This window comes from Erpetoichthys calabaricus, chromosome 6, assembly GCF_900747795.2.
Source record: "Erpetoichthys calabaricus chromosome 6, fErpCal1.3, whole genome shotgun sequence".
Classification (NCBI taxonomy): domain Eukaryota; kingdom Metazoa; phylum Chordata; class Cladistia; order Polypteriformes; family Polypteridae; genus Erpetoichthys; species Erpetoichthys calabaricus.
The window spans coordinates 10569862-10590601 of NC_041399.2; the positions used below are offsets into that span (position 1 = coordinate 10569862).

Consider the following 20740-nt stretch of genomic DNA (forward strand, 5'->3'; position numbering starts at 1 on the left):
TATGTTATTTGGGTTAGAAATTGTGGCACTGACCAGAAAGCAGGAGACAGAGCTGGAGGTGGCAGAGTTAAAGATGCTAAGATCTGCATAGGGTGTGACGAGGATGAACAGGATTAGAAGTGAGGACATTAGAGGGTCAGCTCAGATTGGACGGTTGGTAGACGAAGTTAGAGAGGCGAGACTGCGTTGATGTGGACATGTGCAGAGGAGAGATGAAGAGTATATTGGGAAAAGAATGCTAAAGATACAGCTGCCAGGTAAGAGGAGAAGAGGAAGGCCTAAGAGAAGGTTTATGGATGTGGTGAGAGAGGACATGCAGGTGATGGGTGTAACAGAACAAGATGAGGAAGACATGAAGAAATGGAACAAGATGATCTGCTGTGGCAACCTCTAAAGGGAGCAGCCGAAAGAAAAAGAAGAAGAATATTATTATTAACCCAAAGAATTGGAGCACCACTTTGATAAACTCCGGTTGATGGTGAAACAATGAAATAAAATGAAAGGGAAACAGCACAACAGAGGTGCAAGTTGAAGGTCTCTGCCATAAAGCAAAAAGGTCTCAAAAGAATTTAGCACTTCTGAGTAGGAGTGCCGTCCTCCAGTGGCCTTTGTGGTTTTACTGTGGTCTCCCAGAATGTGCGGGTATTCTTGGATTGGTGAGGAAGCAAGATCAATCATCTTCTGGTCGATTCCCCTCTGAATTGTGGATGGAAAAAGGACATCAGGTTAGCAACAGCACATCCTCTCGACTCAAAGTGTTTTTTCTCACCTGTCTAGATGGTCGTGAAGATGTCCCCTAAGTGCATGTGCTTCACACTGTATTATATATGGATGAAGTGTCATAGTAGGGGACAACAAATAGACACAGATGCCTGGCAGAGGAGGGTGACATATGCCAAAGGTCCTACGTGAGAGGTCAAGCATCAAACTAAAAGAAGTGGGAGTTGAGGGTGCAGTGTGTTAGTGGGTGAAGAATTGGTGAAATAGATGGTGAATGTACAAGGAACCTCATCAAGGATGATTGCGTGCTCTAAGGGTCCTGCTGGACCAAAAGAAGATTGCAGGATGGTGAAGTCCAGCGCCGAGTATCCCAGTGGGTACTGTCAGGGATGGCTGGGATGAGAGTCGGTTGGTAAAACACATGCGTCATTGTCTCGCCCCTTCTGTGCCTGCCTGTGAAGTGGGCCGGGTGAGACGGGAGAGGAGAAAAGAGAGCACTGGGAGAGGAATGGAAAGAAATGATTTGGGCTGGTTGTTGCTCTCCATTTTCACTACATTTATGGATTGATTTTAACTTCCTCACTGGCACTGGTTTTTTTGGATTATTAATTGAAGACTTTGACCAGCGTCACACTTTTTGTTTTGGGCAGTGTCTTTGATTTTATTAACCGCACAAGGCACATAGCACCAGTAACATGCTGTTTGTGTCTTCATTGTCCTAATCCATCCTCAGTTACAACTGTCAATGTCCAGGGAATGATGGAATAATACCAAGCCATCAGGCACTCAGGGCATCACTGGGAAGCATTACAAGCTTGAGCCCAGGCTGCCACTGTCTTCTTTTTCTCTTGGAACCCCTTAACAATTAATTCTTCCCGACCTTGATGTTTATGTATTTTAGTTTAAACAAATTTTTCCATCTTGAAATAATATTAACATGCATATGATGCAGCAGTCAGCATCTCGCTTTCTGCAGGTCAGGTCAGGACATACCATATTTGTTTAGGAAGATTCTGCACAGCCCCTCTAAGATGGAGAAAGAAAGTCAAAAGAAAAGAGAGCAGCATTGTGTAGTTGGGTGGAAAGTGAAATATTACATTGTAGCATTTGACTCAAGGCTAAAACAAAACAAAATAATGCAAGAAAAACATCATAAAAATAGCGTGAAGTGAATGACACGATGAGTCATTTGTCCCTAAGTATTTTGGTCCTTTGAGCTAAAAGCTGTAGTTTTAAGTCTTTTCTTACAGATTATTTTTTATGCTTGGAGCACAAGAATAGTGAAGCGATTCAGTCAGGTTTTAAAGGGAGTCAGAGACAGGGATTGCATAGAAGATGCTGATGGAACGTACTGAATAGTAGAACTGGCCATTCAGCCCAACAAAGGTCGCCAGTTCTATCCACTGTGGCGAGCGGCTGGAGGTGGTACCCAGCTGGGACACCCGGAAGGACCACCCTGGTAGCTTTAGGGACCACAGGAACAGAGCATAGAAGCTCAACCCTATAGATAGATAGATAGATAGATAGATAGATAGATAGATAGATAGATAGATAGATAGATAGATAGATAGATAGATAGATAGATAGATAGATAGATAGATAGATAGATAGATAGATACTTTATTAATCCCAATGGGAAATTCACATACTCCAGCAGCAGCATACTGATAAAAAAACAACAACAACAACATTTATGTATATAGCACATTTTCATACAAAAAGTAGCTCAAAGTGCTTATACAATAACAATATTAAATTAAAGAGTGATAACAATGCAGGTATAACAGACAGTAACTTTGTATAATGTTAACTTTTGCCCCCCCCCCCCGGGTGGAATTGAAGAGTTGCATAGTGTTGAGGAGGAACGATCTCCTCAGTCTGTCAGTGGAGCAGGACGGTGACAGCAGCCTATCGCTGAATCTGCTCCTCTGTCTGGAGGTGATACTGTTCAGTGGATGATTGACAGGAGCCTGCTGAGCACCCATCGGTCACCCCTAGGGGGCGTCCAGCCTTGGCCCTCAGCACTTATGCCACACAGTGCTGGGGGAAAGAAGACCAGGGACACCCGAAGTGCTTCCAGGTGCACTTCTGCCACATCAGGGAGTGCCGGCAGAAGATCATTGGGAGGCACCTGGAGCACATCCGAGTGAAGATAAAAGGGGCCGCCTCCCTCCATTGGATGGCTGGAGTCGGGAGAGTAGAAGGACAGAGCTCGGAGGAGAGGAGTGGAGCTGGACCTAAAGAGAGAGAGAGGCATCGTGTGAGGCCTGGACTTTGGGGGAGTATTGGGTTGTGTGCTTCACTTGTGTAAATAATAGTTGTAAATAAACGTGTGTGGTGCTTTGCAACAATGTTTACCTGTCTGTGTCTGAGCCATCTCCAACACCACATAATTCTTATAAAATAACATCAAGTCAAGTTTTGAAAGTCCCTAAAGTCCTACTATCTACCACACTACTTGGTCACTTATTTCACGTGTCTGTGATTCTCTGGGAGAAGAAAAACTAGTCCGCTAGCCTGGGGGAATACAGGTGAGCTGAAACAGAAGACCATTCACAGGCCAGCATAGCCTGGAATTGAAGGGATTACGAATTTATGGCACCCCTTCCAACTCCTGGAAGAAAGCATGGGATGAAATACGGGTGTGGAATCTGCCTGAGCTGAACACATTAGGCACTACACACTCCCAACTCATTCAAGAGGCGTGCAAAGGACCATTAGAACTGGATAAATTAGAACAATCCAGACAAGAACAGGCCATTCAGTCCAACAAAGCTCGCCCATCTTATTCCCTTAATTATTCTAAAACACCATCAAGTTGAGTTTTGATGTGTCCCTAAAGTCCTACTGTCTATCACACTACTTGGTATCTTATTCTACGTGTCTGTGGTTCTCTGTGTGAAGAAAAACTTATATCACACCTGCAAGTGTACTATGATTCTTAGCATGATGAGAGAAGTTGCAAAATCAACCTGAATGCTCATAGCAAATTCTAGCAAAAAGCCCGATCTAAATCCATTAAGTAGTTCTCTCATTCACTAGCTAAGTAGAGGTAATGTACATGCCCCACGGCCCGCTGAGTCTCGCTTGGATTCTACCGCAAGCAAACTATGATACTTAGCGTGATGAGAGAAGTTGCAAAATCAACGGGAATGTTCAAGCAAATTATCGAAAAAAACCCGATCTAGTAGTTCTCTCATGATAGTAGACAGACACACAGACAGATGTTGAATTTTATATATATAGAGAAATATCTATAGATAGATAGATAGATTAGAACATTGAAACAATCTAGATGAGAAGTCGAGTTTTGAAAGTTCGTAAAGTCTTACTGTCTTCCATGCTACTTGGTACCATGTGTCTGTGGTTCTCTGTGTAAAGAAAAGTAAATTTTGTGCGAAATTTCCCCTTCACAAGTTATTAACTGTGTCCCCGTGTTCTTGATGAACTCATTTTAAAGTCACCGTCTCGATCCACTGTACTAATTCCCTTTGTAATTTTTCACATTTCACGTCTCTCTTTAATCTTCTTTTCCTTAAACTGTAAAGGCTCAGCTCTTTTAATCTTTCTTCATAACTCATCCCCTGTAGTTCTGAATCAGTCTAGCCGCTCTCCTCTGGACCTTTTCTAGTGCTGTTATGTCCTTTTTGTAGCCTGGAGATCAAAACTGCATACAGAACGTCAGATGAGGCCTCACCAGTGTGTTATAAAGCATCACCATAACCTCCTGTGACTTGTACTCCACACATCAGGGCGCTTTATAACCTGACATTCTGTTAGCCTTCTTCATGGCTTCTGAACAACGTCTGGCAGTTGACAGCGTCAAGTCCAGTACGACTCCTAAATCCTTCTCATAAGGTGTACTCTCAATTTTCTGGCTATCCATTGTGTATTCAAACCTAACATTTTCACTTCCTACGTGTAATACTTTACATTTACTGACATTAAATCTCGTCTGCCACAAATCTTCCCAAACATGCATGCTGTCTAAGTCCTTCTGTAATGATTCAACAGAGTCCAAATTATCTGCTAATCCACCTATCCTGGTATCATCGGCAAACTTAACCAACTTGTTACTTATATTCCTGTACAAATCATTTATACAAGGAGGTACCCAAAAAATAACCGTAATCAACTTATTTGCGAATTTCGCCACTGGATGTAGCATACTTACAGTATTCTGTGGCATTGCTCTGTATTTTTCATACGCCATTCCGTGTCGGTTTTTCTCGGTGCATATTAAACGTGTTCTGTGATTTTTGTGATGGGTGATCATAAAGAACGAGTCTGCGTCAAATTTTGTTTTCTCTTATGGAAAACAGCTGCTGAAACCGTAGTGACACTTGAAACTGCTTTTAAAAGAGGAAGCTTTAAGTAAAACACAGGTCGTCAAGTGGTTTTCGTGTTTCAAACGAGGGAAAATGTCACTTGAAGACCAACTGAGATCTGACCGACCTTCCACAATTAGGAATGACAAAAATCTTGAAAAAGTTCACGATGCAATTTATGAAGATCGTCGTCGGACTATTGAAGAGATTTCTGAACTGACTTGTATTTCTTGGAGTTCTTGCCTCCTTCCCTACTCGCCTGATTGCTCCGTGCGACTTTTTCTTGTTCCCGCATATGAAAAAAGAACTCAAAGGAAAGCGTTTTTGTGACGTGGAGGAAGTCAAAGACAAAATCTCTGCAGGCCTTGGACAATGTTCCTCTTCAGCAATTCCCATTGGAAAACCAATGGGACAAGTGCATTCATTCACATGGAGAGTACTTTGAAGGAGACTAAAGTTTCAGTAAGTAAAAATTATTAAAACATTTTTTTTTCAGTTCCGGTTATATTAAAAATAGCAGCAGCCCCAACACTGACCCCTGCTGGACACCACTCTTTACATCACCCAGTTCTGATAAGGTTCCTCGTACCATCACACTCTGCTTCCTGTGTCTGAGCCAATTCTGCACCCACCTACACTTCTTTTAGTTTGATGCCCAACCTGTCATGTGGCACCTTATGAAATGCTTTATAAAAAACACGTTCACAATGGCTTATGGGTAGTTCAAACACACACAGTGCAGCGCTCTGACGTTTGTGTAGTTGAAGCCGAGGTCAAGTGAACATGGATGCTTCGCTGCGGGATTGCACCACTGTTGAACCACATGCCATGGTGAGAATCCTTTTTGTCTTACCTCACATTTGAGTGGCAAGATGTGTTAGACTCCCAGTCTTCCAGTTAAAGATTGTCCAGTTTGGCTTAGCGGGCCTGTAGTGATTTTTAGATTCTGCATGTTCCTTGTGTTATTTCCTTCACTATACCTTCTTTTGTATAATAAGATACCTTATTTTTGCAACTGTGGGTTATGTTGGCTTCATTCAGGGATGGGGATGTCTCTTTATACCTTACATTGTCATAGTGAAACATTTGCCTCCACTGGCGAGCATTTGTACCCCAGTGTTAGTACTCCAGGTAGACACTTGGACTCATTTACATTTATTTGCTTAGCAGATGCTTTTATCCAAAACGGCCAAAGGAGGTCAACGTAATCGAGTAAACTTCAGTCTGGGGGAATGTTTGGGAACAAGTGTTACAAGACATGGTTACAAAATGGACCATGACAAGTGAAGAGCTCAGAACAAAATACAAACGAGTCACAATTGCTGGAACACAATACCATATCAGTTAGACAGAAATTCACAAATCAAGAGAGTCTTCAAACGCTTCTTAAAAACAGTCTGAATTTCAAATTGTTCCACCAGTCAGGAGCTGCATAAGAAAAGAGCCCAGACTGAGATTTTATACCCCATGGAGGTGATTTCACTAGACACCATTCATCAGCACATCTAAGCAGTTGAGAAGGACCACAGGGCCTCTGAGGTGTCTCCATATATATAAGGTGTTGACCCGCTGACCACTCTGTAGACAAGAATCACAGAATTGAGCTTAATGTGTGCTGCTACAGGCAATCAATGTAGTGATCTGAAAAGAGGAGTGAGATGTGCCAGCCTTGGCTGGTTGATGATTCAAAATGCAGGGACTGGGTGACAAATTTCAGTACTCTTGCCAGCAGAGCATTGTAGTAGTCCAGACGTGACAAGACCAAACTCTGGACTAGGAGTTATGATTCATACTCTTGCAGTATACAAGATCTTGTATATAAAGACTGTAGAAACATGGTCAACGAAGGACAATTGGTCATAGGTCACCACTCCAAGGTTCTGTACAGACTTGGAGGGTGTTAGCGATAATAAGCCAAGCTGAACAGATGAACGAGTTGGGAATACAAGGAGGTCTGTCTTTGCCAGGTTGTACTGGAGATGGTGTTCCTTCATCTAGGTTGTAATATCAGAGAGACATGAAGAGATTCCAGAACATACTATGTTGTTCACTGGAAGTGACAACATTTAAAGCTGTGTGTCTTCAGCATAGCACTTATAGAAAAAAAAACCATAGAATTCGATGATAGGGCCTAGTGAGGCTGTGTATAAAAATAAGAGAAGAAGGCCCAGCACCAATCCTTGGGATACCCCTGTGCTGGCCTAATGCACCCTTGACATCTCTCCACACCAGGACACACAGGGCAGTCCTAGTGATGCCAAGGTCAGAGAGGGTGGCCAAGAAGAATCTGGTGGTGAATCATTAAAGTCACAGCAGACATCTATCAGGACAACAAATAAGTTGTAGAAACATCTCAACAATGATCAACAGAATGGGACGCACGTGAACCAAATTTTAAGCATCACAGCAAAGCATCAGAATACTTGGTTCCATGTTAGATTTCAGTTTTTTATTTCAGAGATAAAGGATAAATAGGACAAATTGATCTCAGTGATACTCAAGTGTGTGACCCTGGTTGACAATACTGGGAGTGTTCAAATAATGGGGAACAGAGCATGGCTATCTGCCTCATAATTGCCATTTTGTGAGTCATTTCCCATAGTTTATAACAACAGTGTAGTGTCTAGAAGAGGCTCAGATTTAGACCGTCCTAAATATTGTTTAGTTTAGTTTATTTCAGGGACCTCAGGAATGCTCCAAGTCTTGATCTGGTGACGCACAAACAGAGACATGTAACATAGCGGAACAAATGATTGGATGTAAAGAACATATTAAACAAATAAAGAGGGAAGATATAAATTAATAAGCAACAGACATGTAAATCCCAACCAGTTTTCCCAATGAAGATAATTATTTATCTAACAATGAACAAAACAAAACTCGACAAAACACTAAGCGTAAAACAGTTTACAAACAGTCAGGTCCACAGATGCAAACAGTGATGACCAAGTGAATAGCCTCCTGAATGTTCTGAAAAGTATTGTCCTATCAAGTTCCAGTTGTTACATGAGAATTTGACATGTTTAGGAGTGCTGCCCTGACTAAGACATCTCCAAATAACACAAAATCACACAAGCAAACAGACAAGACAAGAATGTAAATCCTGAAAAACTGCAATCCATGGTGGTATTTGTAATCTTAATGAAAGTGAAATCAACAGACACTAAGGATCGTCGTCCTGCTGGCTTTTTCTGGGTCACTTTTAAATTCTGTGCCAAATCATATTTCCCCCAGAAACCCCCATAGCATATCTGAAGCACCCTAGTGGCAAAGCAGTGCTAGGACTGCTGGTATTCGTAGTCCATTTAAGTAATCCGATTGAAGGTGAAACCAGCAGGCACTGAGGACTGTCATCCTTGCTCACTTTAAATTCTGTGTCATACCTTATTTCCCTAAGCCAGCGGCTCTCAAACTGTGGGGCTTGCCCCCCTAGGGGGGCACGAAGTAACAAAAAAGGGGGCGCGAATGTTGCCATATGTTGCATAATTTCGCTATTCGTAGGGAATTTTTAAACTTGTGTATCAGCAGCAAAAAATATAGGAAAAAATTTTATTAGGTTTTCAAAAAAACGTTAGGGGGGCGCGATTAAAACTGTTATGAAAACTCGGGTCGCAAATACTTAAAGGTTGAGAAACGCTGCCCTAAGCAATCCCTGAATCACACCCAAAGCTACCCAATGGCGAAGTAGTTCCAGGACTACTGGTATTTGTAGTCCATTTAAGTAATCTGATTGAAGGTGAAAACAACAGTCACTGAGGATTGTCATCCTTCTGGCTTCTTCTGGCTCACTTTTAAATTCTGTGTCATACCTTATTTCCCCCAGCAGTTCTCCATAGTACACCCAAAGTTCCCCAATGGCAAAGTAGTGGCACGAATGCTGGTATTTGTAGTCCATTTAAGTAATTCTTGCTGGCTTCTACTGACTCACTTTTAATAATAAAAATAGCACATTTTATGTATATACCACCTGTCCCATGCAAATTTGTTGTCCATTTAAGGAGTTTATAACAGGAAAACAAAGGAAGAGTCTTCAGACTTGTTGGTATCTGATGCTATCTTTAATTATTTTTTAGTAAAAATGGCTGTTGTTTATTTGAACCGTCATCAATGTTTCTGCTCGCAGCAATATGTACATAATAACATAAACAATTCCAAAAATAAATGAGCTCCGCAACAGCATTACATTCACCAGAGTGTGTTACGTTTGACTTACATTGTTAAGTCTCATTTAGGTCATTTACGTGGAATTTTTATGCCTAATTGAAATAAGCTTATTCAATAAATCACTGTTTGAGCGTGTCCCAAAATTATTGCACGTATATTTATCAACTACTTCTTTGCTTATTTACGGGACTGCTTACATTTCATTACAAACAATAAATAGGAACTGAAATGTGCTCTGATTTATGTGGGGTGGAAACACTGCACCTTGACTGGTGGTGATAAATGAGTCCGTCGATCTTTTATTTCACACAAAAATTAATTTAAATTCCTTTAAATTTATGCGTGACATTAAATCAAATAGTCAATCAATTCCAAAAGTCAATGAATGCAATTTTTTTCTAAATTCAATAAAAAAATTTATTTATATATAGTAGTCCCTACATAATAATGTACAGTGCCTTCATGAAGTCTACAGTTCCCTTCACTTTTTCGTATTTTGTTAGGTTACAACTTTGTGATCAAATTGTTTAAAATTTTTCCCTCATTAAACAACACTTAATACCCCAGAATGACAAATTGAAAACACAGTTTTAGAATTTTTTGGCAAATTTGCTAAAGAAAATAAAGATGAAAAATCTCATCGACACAACTATGAAGACCCTTTGCTATGATGCCTGAAATCTGTCTGAGGTGTATCCCCATCCTGTTAACCATCTCTGAGATGTTTCTACCCCTTCCTTGTTTGGAGTCCACCTGTGGTCAATTCAATTGATTGGACTGATTAGGAAAGGCACACACCAGTCTATAAAAAGTCCCACAGTGGACCAAAAACCAAGCCATGTGGTCAAAGGTATTGCGTGCAGAGCTATGGGACAGGATTGTGTTGAGGCACAGATTTGGGCAAGTCTACAAAATAAAAGAAGATCCCACATTATTGAAGGGTCCTAAGAGCACAGTGGCCTCCATAATTCTTAAATTGGAGAAGTTTGAAGCAATCTGGGTGCTTTGCCTAACTGAGCAATCATGTGAGGAAGACCTTTTTAAGAAGGAGACTAAGAACCTGATGGTCACTCTGGCTGAGCTTCAGAAAAGCTGTGTGCTGATGTGAGAATCTTCCAGAAGGACAATTATCACTGAAACACCCCACCAATCTGAGCTTTATGACAGAGTGGCCAAATGACACTTGAAAAACAATGGAAATCCGCACAGAGTCTCCTAAAGAACTCTCAGACTATGAGAAACAAGATTCTCTGGTTTGATGAACCCAAGAACGAAATGTTTGTCCTCCATTCTCAGCGTTACATATGGAGGAAACCAGGCACCACTTACTACTTGCTCAATACCTTTCCAATGGAAAAACATGGTGCTGGTAGCATCGTGTTACGGTGTTGAACTTCTGTAGCGTGGAGTGAGAGTCTACTCAGGATGGAGGAATATCTGATTGACAATGAAGTTTCTTGGTAAAAGAGAGAGCAAAGAACCCAATGGACACTTGCCTAACCCCAGAAAATCTGTGAAAAAGAAGGACAAACTTCTAGAAGGATAGACATCACTGCAACACCCCACTGATCGGGGATTTATGGCACAGAGGCAAGACAGAAGCCTCTACTCAGTAGAAGACACATGGAAACCAACTTGGAGTTTGCCTAATGGCACCTAAATGACTCAGAATTGTGAAAAACAAGATTCTGGTCTGATGAAAGCAAGATTAGCATCACGCCTCGAGGAAACCAGCCCGTCTCGGCCACCAACGCGAATCCAGGACGTCCCTCCCTGTAAAACACAAACAGGGTCCCGCACAACCAGCATCCTTGGGCTGCCTGCCTCTGGGAACCGGACTTACCTCCTGGAAGCCATCTTTCTTTCCAGTTGAGCTTTGGTTTTAGTTCATTCCTCTGAGAAATTTTCAATTCAACATCCATCCATTTTCTAAACCTGCTTTTGCAGGGCAGGGTCATGGGAGTGTATCCCAGCAAAAGTCAGGCACAAGGAAGGCAAACTCCCAAAGGAGGACACCTGGGTGAACAGACACACAGTCAGCAGGGTCCAATTCATCATGCCAATTATGGAAGAAGAATAAGCAACTGATGTTTAATTTAACAGATGGAGGTCTTAATTAGCATTTATGCTGATCTAAAACTTAAACGTGAGAGTCCTGAATCCCCAATTAACACCATGTGCACTCTGTGTAACTTGAAAATCACCCCCCGACCCTCCCAACTTCTCTTAGTCATGTCATAAATCAATCCCAAACTGCTTAGTTTGTACAAAACAAGAGTCAGGTCAGGTCTGGTGAGTTCTTGGTGACCCTTAGCTAGCAAATGTATTATCAGCTTTACTGCTCACAGTGCCCATCTTTAAACTTCAAGATTAACAAAAACAGGTCATAAGTCACATCAAATTCACATAACACTAGTGACCGGCTTCAACGGCTTTTAATTTAAAACCAGCTTCATGTTTTCTTTTGATTGAACGCTCCATCGTAGATAAGGGATGCTCTTACGATAAAGGTGTATGAGGGTGTGAGGTACAAAAAACACAAAACAGTGCAAACATCGTTTCGGAATAGTTTGTGTGTTACCATGGGGTTAAGTGACTCTCTCAGGTGGGTGTTAGCATACTGTACTCTCTTGGACCAATACCATGAATTTTCTGCATTCGACTTATACGACCGACATTATAAAATACCGGAAATTGCACGGTAAAATCAAGCCCCGAGCTATGCAGTATATACAGTATATGGATTGGAGACAAAGCTGGAGGTGGCAGAGTTAAAGATGCTAAGATCTGCATTGGGTGTGACGAGGATGGACAGGATTAGAAGTGAGGACATTAGAGGGTCAGCTCAGGTTGGGAGACAAAGTCAGAGAGGCGAGATTGCGTTGGTTTGGACATGTGGAGAGGAGAGATGCTGGGTATATTGGGAGAAGGATGCTAAGGATAGAGCTGCCAAGTAAGAGGAGAAGAGGAAGGCCTAAGAGAAGGTTTATGGATGTGGCGAGAGGGGACATGTAGGTGATGGGTGTGACAGAGCAAGATGAGGAGGACAGGAAGATATGGAAAATGATGATTTGCTGTGGCGACCTCTAACAGGAGCAGCCGCGTGGCAAAGAAGAAGAAGATTAATAAATACCTATAAAGATGCAGATTTGGTTAACACCTATAGAAAATTATGAGAATGAAACTATTTAACATGCATGAAACCCAGTGCATTACTTATTGTTAAACAACAAAATACAACATTGCTAGTGATAGGATTTAAAGATAACAGAGCAGAACACAAGACGCTGAGTAGAGACATGTAGCAAATCCACAGACATACGATACAAACTGAGCTGATATACTTCCACACAGTTGACTGAACACAGTTGGCTGTTCAGATGAAGAGTCTACAAGAGTTACAAACTGCACTTTGTAATCCCAGCATCCTAAGTGTTTGCGCCAGCTATACCATCTTAGGGAGTTTAGCTACCGAGTGTTGGGAGGAGGAGGCGTTACTCTTAGTGATCCCCCAGCAAGTCTCTGCTGAGCGATCAATCATCACTTAAAGGTGGCTGTTCATACCATCGTTATACTTTTCCCAACTCTGTGAGGTACTCAGCGTGGATCTACCATCAGGGCTTTCAGGGTGCACACCCAGTGGCTCTGGTCAGCAAGGGGTCTTTTTATCAGGCACAACTCTGCATCCCCACTGGATGTAGCACTCGATACCCTGTGTGCTTAAAATGCCTTCAGCAGATTGGTAAAACGATCGAGTGTCTGAACAAAATCACCCAAGGGTTTCCGGTCATTAAAAATGTTGAGTGTCCGAACTCTGAGAGCAAAAGTAATGAATACCACGCTGCATGAAATGTCCACACGCTGTATTGTTAAAGTATTTTCAGTTGTTTGTTAGGGACATTTATTCATTACGTCACCCAGGGGCCTGTGGGGGTCTTAATTCAGACTTCGAGATACTGTGGGAATTTTAAGCATAAGGTCAACATACTGTACATGCTTGTGGTTCATTTTAGTTGCAATTATGTGTGTTTTGTGATTTAATAGTACAGTATTATTGTTTCATTGACATTTTATTAATACGTTTGGAACATTTTTCTCTAAAATAATCAATAAAGCTTTTTACCGATATTTCCATTAACTGACATTTTCATTGCAATTTCAGAGTTACATATAAAATCTGGTTATAAATGTTGGCAGCAATGGTACATTCTTGTAGCAACCCGAGGGCCACCTGTTTATACCTACTGTGTATAGAACGTTAAACTAACACGCCGCTAATGTACTACAGGCTTAGTGTTTCGCCAAAATTTCAACCATAATGTGGAAATGGGACGGATGCCACCGTCAAAGATTGGGGTGCCACCCTCAATTAACTTTAATAAAGCAGACGGTCAGAAAAGTAAATGGAACACAAGACGCAGGAGCTGTTCTGCCCAAGGGGTGTGAGAAAATGGAAACGACCGGAAGAAAAGAGTAGAGACAAAGCAAACCATGAGACATGAACAAAGACAAAAAGGATCACAGAGTTCAAAATCAGTAAGAAATCATAAACTTAAGTAACAAAACTAAAGAGTAAGAAAGGAAGTCAGATAAGGAAGCAGGACACTTTTACTCTGATGAGTAATGACTGACAGGATCACGACTTCTCAGAGTCGTTGAAAAGACATGTCATTTAACACAGCTTTTCTGGAGACCAAACAGTTCAATCTCAGTTTCATTATTAGAACATTAGAACACTCTAGACGAGAACAGGCCATTCAGCCCAACAAAGCTCGCCAGTCCTGTCCACTTATTTCTTCCAAAAAAACATCAAGTTGAGTTTTGAAAGTCTCTAAAGACCTACTGTCTACCACACTACTTGGTCACTTATTCCAAGTGTCTATCGCTCTTTGTGTAAAGAAAAACTTCCTAATGTTTGTGCGAAATTTCCCCTTAAGAAGTTTCCAACTGTGTCCCCGTGTTCTTGATTAACTTATTTTAAAGTCACCCTCTTGATCCACTGGACTAATTCCCTTCATAATTTTAAACACTTCAGTCAGGTCTCCTCTTAATCTTCTTTTGGTTAAACTGTAAAGGCTCAGCTCTTTTAATTATTCCTCATAACTCATCCCCTGTAGCCCTCAATCAGCCTAGTTGCTCTTCTTTGGACCTTTTCTAGTGCTGCTATGTCTTTATGGATACCAAAACTGCACACAGGACTCCAGATGAGGCCTCGCCAGTGTGTTATAAAGCTTGAGCAGAACCTCCTGGGACTTGTACTCCACACATCAAGGTGCTGCAGCAGAGCCTCTAGGTTTGGTCACTAGTCAGAGAGTGGATGACAGACCCTCATACCATGCATTATATTTCCTTCCCTGGTTGGTGTATCATTCTTAGTTTTATATCCTTTTTGATTCATTTATTTATACTAATGTTGTTAAAGCTCTCTTTTGTTTTCTATGCCTTTGTTATACACCTTGTGTCTTGTGGGTAGTTCCACCTGCCATCATGGACTCTTCTCTGGACTTTTCCTAGTGGTGTATGTCTCTTTTGTAGCCTGGAGACCGAAACTGCACCCAGGACTCCAGATGAGGCCTCACCAGTATGTTATAAAGTTGAGCAGGACCTCCTGTGACTTGTACTCCACACATCAAGGTGCTATATAACCTAACATTCTGTTTGCCTTCTTAATGGCTTCTGAACACTGTTAGGAAGTCGATAGCTTAGAGTCCACCATGACTCGAAATCCTTCTCATAAGGTGGACTCTCGATTTTCCGACCGCCCATTGTGTATTCAGACCTAACATTTTTACTTCCTATGTGTAATACTTTACATTTACAGACATTAAACTTCATCTGCCACAAATAAGCCCAAGCGTGTCTGCTGTCCAAGTCCTTCTGTAATTACATAATCTGCTATTCCGCCTATTTTGGTATCATCTGCAAACTTAACCAGCTTGTTACTTATACTCCTACCCAAATCATTTATATATATTAAAAATAGCAGAGGCCCCAGCACTGACCCCTGCTGGTCACCACTCTTAACATCGGCCAATTCTGATAACTTTCTCTCACACCATCACCCTCTGCTTCCAGTGTCTGAGCCAATTCTACACCCATCTACACACATCACCCTGAACTGTCACTTTTTTTAGTTTGATGCCCAACCTCTCATGTGGCACCTTATCAAATGCTTTCTGAATTATACCATGCAATCTTATTTCTCATAGTCTGAGAGTTCTTGAAGAAGGTTTTAGTCATTTGGTCACTCTGTCGTAACGCTCAGATTGGTTGATTGTTACAGTGGTAGTTGTCCTTCTGGACGTTTCTCACATCTCCGCAGAGCCTTTCTGGAGGCCAGACAGTTCAATCTCAGTTTCATTATACCATACAATTTTGTTTCTCATAGTCTGTGAATCCTTTAGGAGACTTGGTGCAAACTTCCACAAAGTTTCAAGTTTCATTTGGCCACCCCGTCATTTAAGCTCAGTTCGATGGAGTGTGGCAGTGCTGGCTGTCCTTCTGAAAACTTCTCACATCTCCACACACCTTCTAAACAAAGTTCTCCTCCCATCATTGCTTGGTTAGGCCAGGTCAACCAGCTCTTGAAAAAGACATGGCTGTTATAATCTTATTATTATAATTATGGAGGTCACCGTGTTTTTGGGAACCTTAAGTGCCGCAGAAATGTTTTTGTAGCCTTCTGTAGATCTTTGTCTCAGCACAATCCTGTCTCTAAGCTCTGCAGGCAATTCCTTGGACCACATGGCAGGGTTTTTGCTTCAATGTGGGTCCTTCTATAGACTGGCGTGTGCCTTTCCTAATCAGTCCAATCAATTAAATTGACCACAGATGGACTCCAAACAAGGGGTAGAAACATCTCAGTGATGTTCAATAGGATGGGATGCACCTGAGACACATCCCAAGTGTCTTATCAAGCTGACTACTTGTGTCAATGTGATAACTGTGTTTTTAATTTTTTAATAAATTTACAATAACTCCTGTTTTTACTTCTTTGTCATTTTGGGGTATTGAGTGGAGTTTGATAAGGAACAAAATTAATTTAAATTAAAATGAATGTGACAAAAAGTATAGGGGTCTGAAGACCCTCCGAAGGCAGTGCTGTGGATTTATCAATGCCAGAATGGTTGTCACCTCATCCAGGGCTGCAGCTCAGGCTACCATTTTAGGCTCTGACATCCAAAGTCCCTCAATTGCATTAAGCAGGTAGGAAAATTGCGATGACAGCAGAGAGAGTTATTCATAACTGGCATCCCTGGGTATCTATGACTGCCTGAGTTAATCCTCAGCTTCAGATTCCCACTGTCTTTGGATGAGCTTCTGAAAATCTTCATTTTACTCTTTGAAGAATTTTAGCCTAAGATGGCCAACAATGATTATATAATGAATTTTAATATATTAAGCATTAGAATTATTACGTGCCATAACAAGAAAATCAACATGTGCCATGGAGCGTTAACCCTTTAGTTCACCAGTTCTTGTTTTGTTTTTACAGCGGATACGAATTTGATTACGATTACTACAGAGATGACTTCTACAACAGGTATGTCAGCACTTCTTGTAAGTTTATATGTTTTTGTTTTAATTTAATAATACAGTAAGTTTGGTGTTCAGTTTAAAGTGTTCTATTTGGTTAAACTTAGTTTGGGGCAGGGTGGCGCTGTGGTTTGGGGTGCTGGTTTGTGTCTCTAGGGGTCTCGCCACAGTGTCTGCAGAGTCTGCATGTGAAAGTGCATTCAGAAAAGGATTCAATACTCTTCACTTTATGTACTTTTTATCGTGTGACAGATAGATAGATAGATAGATAGATAGATAGATAGATAGATAGATAGATAGATAGATAGATAGATAGATAGATAGATAGATAGATAGATAGATAGATAGATAGATAGATAGATAGATAGATAGATAGATAGATAGATAGATAGATAGATAGATAGAGTTAGGTCCATAAATATTTGGACAGAGACAACTTTTTTCTAATTTTGGTTCTGTACATTACCACAATGAATTTGAAATGAAACAACTCAGATGCAGTTGAAGTTCAGACTTTCAGCTTTAATTCAGTGGGGTGAACAAAACGATTGCATAAAAATGGGAGGCAACTAAAGCATTTTTTGAACACAATCACTTTATTTCAGGGCTCAAAAGTAATTGGATAAAAAGGCCTGGAGTTGATTTGAGGTGTGGTGCTTGCATGTGGAAGATTTTGTTGTGAACAGACAACATGCGGTCAAAGGAGCTCTCCATGCAGGTGAAAGAAGCCATCCTTAAGCTGCGAAAACAGAAATTGCTACAATATTACGAGTTGCAAAATCTACAGTTTGGTCCATCCTGAGAAAGAAAACAAGTACTGGTGAACTCAGCAACGCAAAAACACCTGGACATCCACGGAAGACAACAGTGGTGGATGATCGCAGAATCATTTCCATTGTGAAGAGAAACCCCTTCACAACAGCCAACCAAGTGAACAACACTCTCCAGGGGGTAGGCATATCGATATCCAAGTCTACCATTAAAGAGAAGACTGCATGAAAGTAAATACAGAGGGTGCACTGCAAGGTGCAAGCCACTCATAAGCCTCAAGAATAGAAAGGCTAGATTGGACTTTGCTAAAGAACATCTAAAAAAGCCAGCACAGTTCTGGAAAAAGCATTCTTTGGACAGATGAAACCAAGATCAACCTCTACCAGAATGATGGCAAGCAAAAAGTATGGAGAAGGCGTGGAACAGCTCATTATCCAAAGCATAGCACATCATCTGTAAAACACGGTGGAGGGAGGCAGTGTGATGGCTTGGGCGTGCATGGCTGCCAGTGGCACTAGGACACTCGTGTTTATTGATGATGTGACACAGGACAGAAGCAGCCGAACGAATTCTGAGGTGTTCAGAGACATACTGTCTGCTCAAATCCAGCTAAATGCAGTCAAATTGTTTCATGATACAGATGGACAATGACCCAAAACATACAGCCAAAGCAACTCAGGAGTTTATTAAAGCAAAGAAGTGGAAAATTCTTGAATGGCCAAGTCAGTCACCTGATCTTAACCAAATTGAGCAGGCATTTCACTTGTTGAAGACTAAACTTCAGACAGAAAGGCCCACAAACAAACAGCAACTGAAAGCCGCTGCAGTAAAGGCCTGGCAGAGCATTAAAAAGGAGGAAACCCAACATCTGGTGATGTCCAGGAGTTCAAGACTTCAGGCTGTCATTGCCAGCAAAGGGTTTTCAAACAAGTATTAGAAACGAACATTTTATTTCCAGTTATTTAATTTGTCCAATTACTTTTGAGCCCCTGAAATGAAGGGATTGTGTTCAATAAATGCTTTAGTTGCCTCACATTTTTATGCAATCGTTTTGTTCACCCCACTGAATTAAAGCTGAAAGTCTGCACCTCAAATGCATCTGAGTTGTTTCATTTAAAATTCATTGTGGTAATGTACAGAACCAAAATTAGAAAAAAGTTGTCTCTGTCCAAATATTTATGGACCTAACTGTAGATAGATAGATAGATAGATAGATAGATAGATAGATAGATAGATAGATAGATAGATAGATAGATAGATAGATAGATAGATAGATAGATAGATAGATAGATAGATAGATAGATAGATAGATAGATAGATAGATAGATATTAATTTTGGTATAGTAGGCAGGATTAGATAGAATGATAGATAGTCCTGCCCCTGATGATGAATATGTTTGCCATGGAGGAATATCTGACCCGAAACAGCACGGTGCAGGTGCTATCCAAGTCTGAGAAACAGAAGAGCAAAACGGACTCACCTGCCTGCCGCATCAATTTTTCACTTTGATTTTCTGTGTGTCTTTGAATTCAGCCCTCTGTAGGTTGATCATTATCATGTCCATCAAACGATGTGGCATCCTTTCGTTCCTAACACATTACCCAGTCCATATCAGTAGAGATATCCAGCAGGATTTTTTTCCCCCATTGAGATCTGATGTGTTTTCAAAGTGTTCTTTTAATTTATATATATATATATATATATATATATATATATATATATATATATATATATATATATATATATATTTGCAGTTGGAGATCCACAACGAATCACGTATCATAAAATAGTTTTATTCCTGAGCTTTCTTCATCAGAGGATAATGCTTAGACTTACAAGAATCAAAGGCAATATATAGCAACACATTCAGTGGGGGGTGGGTGGAGGTGACTAAGTCCATATGATCAAAGGGGGGGGGGTGTATCGTTAAATTAAAGTGTATATGTCCTTCTTAAGTTGGCATATGCTGGGTTTATGTCCAAGTGTCTGTTAATGGCATTTTCATCTGATAGCCAAGACTCGGCCAACTCTCTGGCGCTTTTTGTACTGGCCTTAAATTTTACTTTTACGTTGTCCCAGTTGAATGTGTGTCCTGTCGATTTAGTATGTGCATATATCAAAGATAGTGCGTCCTTTCTTCTGACAGCGTTGCGATGTTCCTGTACACGTGTTGAGATTTTTTTTGACGTTTGTCCTATGTATACAGCTGAGCAAGAATTGCATGGAATACTATAAACTGCGTTTCGTGTTTCGGCTGTCGATTTCTTGTTTTTAGCATTAAACAGGACCATGCGCAGATTGTTGGTGGGTTTATGTGCTATTTTGATGCCCCACTTGGTCAGGGTGCATGCCGTGCCTTCTGACACATTATGGTGGTACGGGAGTGAATGCCAGGTGGGGTGGGGGTTCTGATTTACGTCGCTTGTATGCTGATTCCTTTGGCGCCTGCTGTGTAGACTCCGATTAATGAATGATTTTGAGTATCCGTTCGAGGTGAAAAGTTGAAACAGATAGCGTCTCTCATTAATTTTTGTTTCCTTGATATTACAATGCGTGTGGACTTGTTTAAATAGGGTTTTCACGCAGCTCCGTTTATGAGATACCGGGTGATTGCTGGCGAAGTGTAGATATAATCTGAGACAGCGGCTGTGGACCAAGGGAAGGAGGAAGCATGACGTCAGGAGTGGGGAGCCGGGCTGGGCCCTCTTCACTGTCCTGTTTCACTACTACACGGGCGAAGTCACGGGGTATGGCTAGTACCGTATATGTTCAGTCATCTGTTTGAACTGGACGTTTCAAGAAGGAGGGTACGGCGGTGCGTTGCAGGGTGTGATATTGGCCTATCCTTTTCATCAGCTGCCTTAAATTAAGAAAGGTGAGCAGTAACGATCGACCCATTTCGACATGGTGGCGAAGATTTGTTACAATGTCTAAACACTTTAGTTTGCCACCGGTGGACTCCAATCAAGTTTCTTTACAAATCTTTAGGATATTTGAAGCCAACATGAGGAGGCACTTGACCACAATTTGGAGAGTCAAAGCAAAGGGTCTGAATATTTATATCACAGAGAGTTTTCAGTTTATCATTATGGGTTATTTAGTGTAGATTGATGGGCAAAAATGGCCAATTTCTCCATTTTGAATTAAATCAACACCACAATATATTGTACACAAAGTGAAGGGGTCTGAATACTTTCTGAATCTACATTAATCTTAGTTC

At 41.1% G+C, this 20740-nt stretch overlaps 1 protein-coding gene across 9 annotated transcripts in view; it reads left to right on the forward strand.

The window, feature by feature from the left end:
* LOC114653202 (RNA-binding Raly-like protein) overlaps nucleotides 1-20740 on the forward strand; it is a 1200559-nt gene that overhangs the window by 1085407 nt on the left and 94412 nt on the right. For 8 of the 9 annotated variants that reach the window (XM_051929289.1, XM_051929291.1, XM_051929292.1 and 5 more), the window contains one exon: nucleotides 16708-16755. The exons of the other annotated variant lie outside the window; for it this stretch is intronic. In XM_051929289.1, coding sequence (XP_051785249.1) covers nucleotides 16708-16755 — 48 coding nt within the window. The remainder of the gene's footprint in view (nucleotides 1-16707; nucleotides 16756-20740) is intronic. 9 annotated transcript variants of the gene reach the window in all.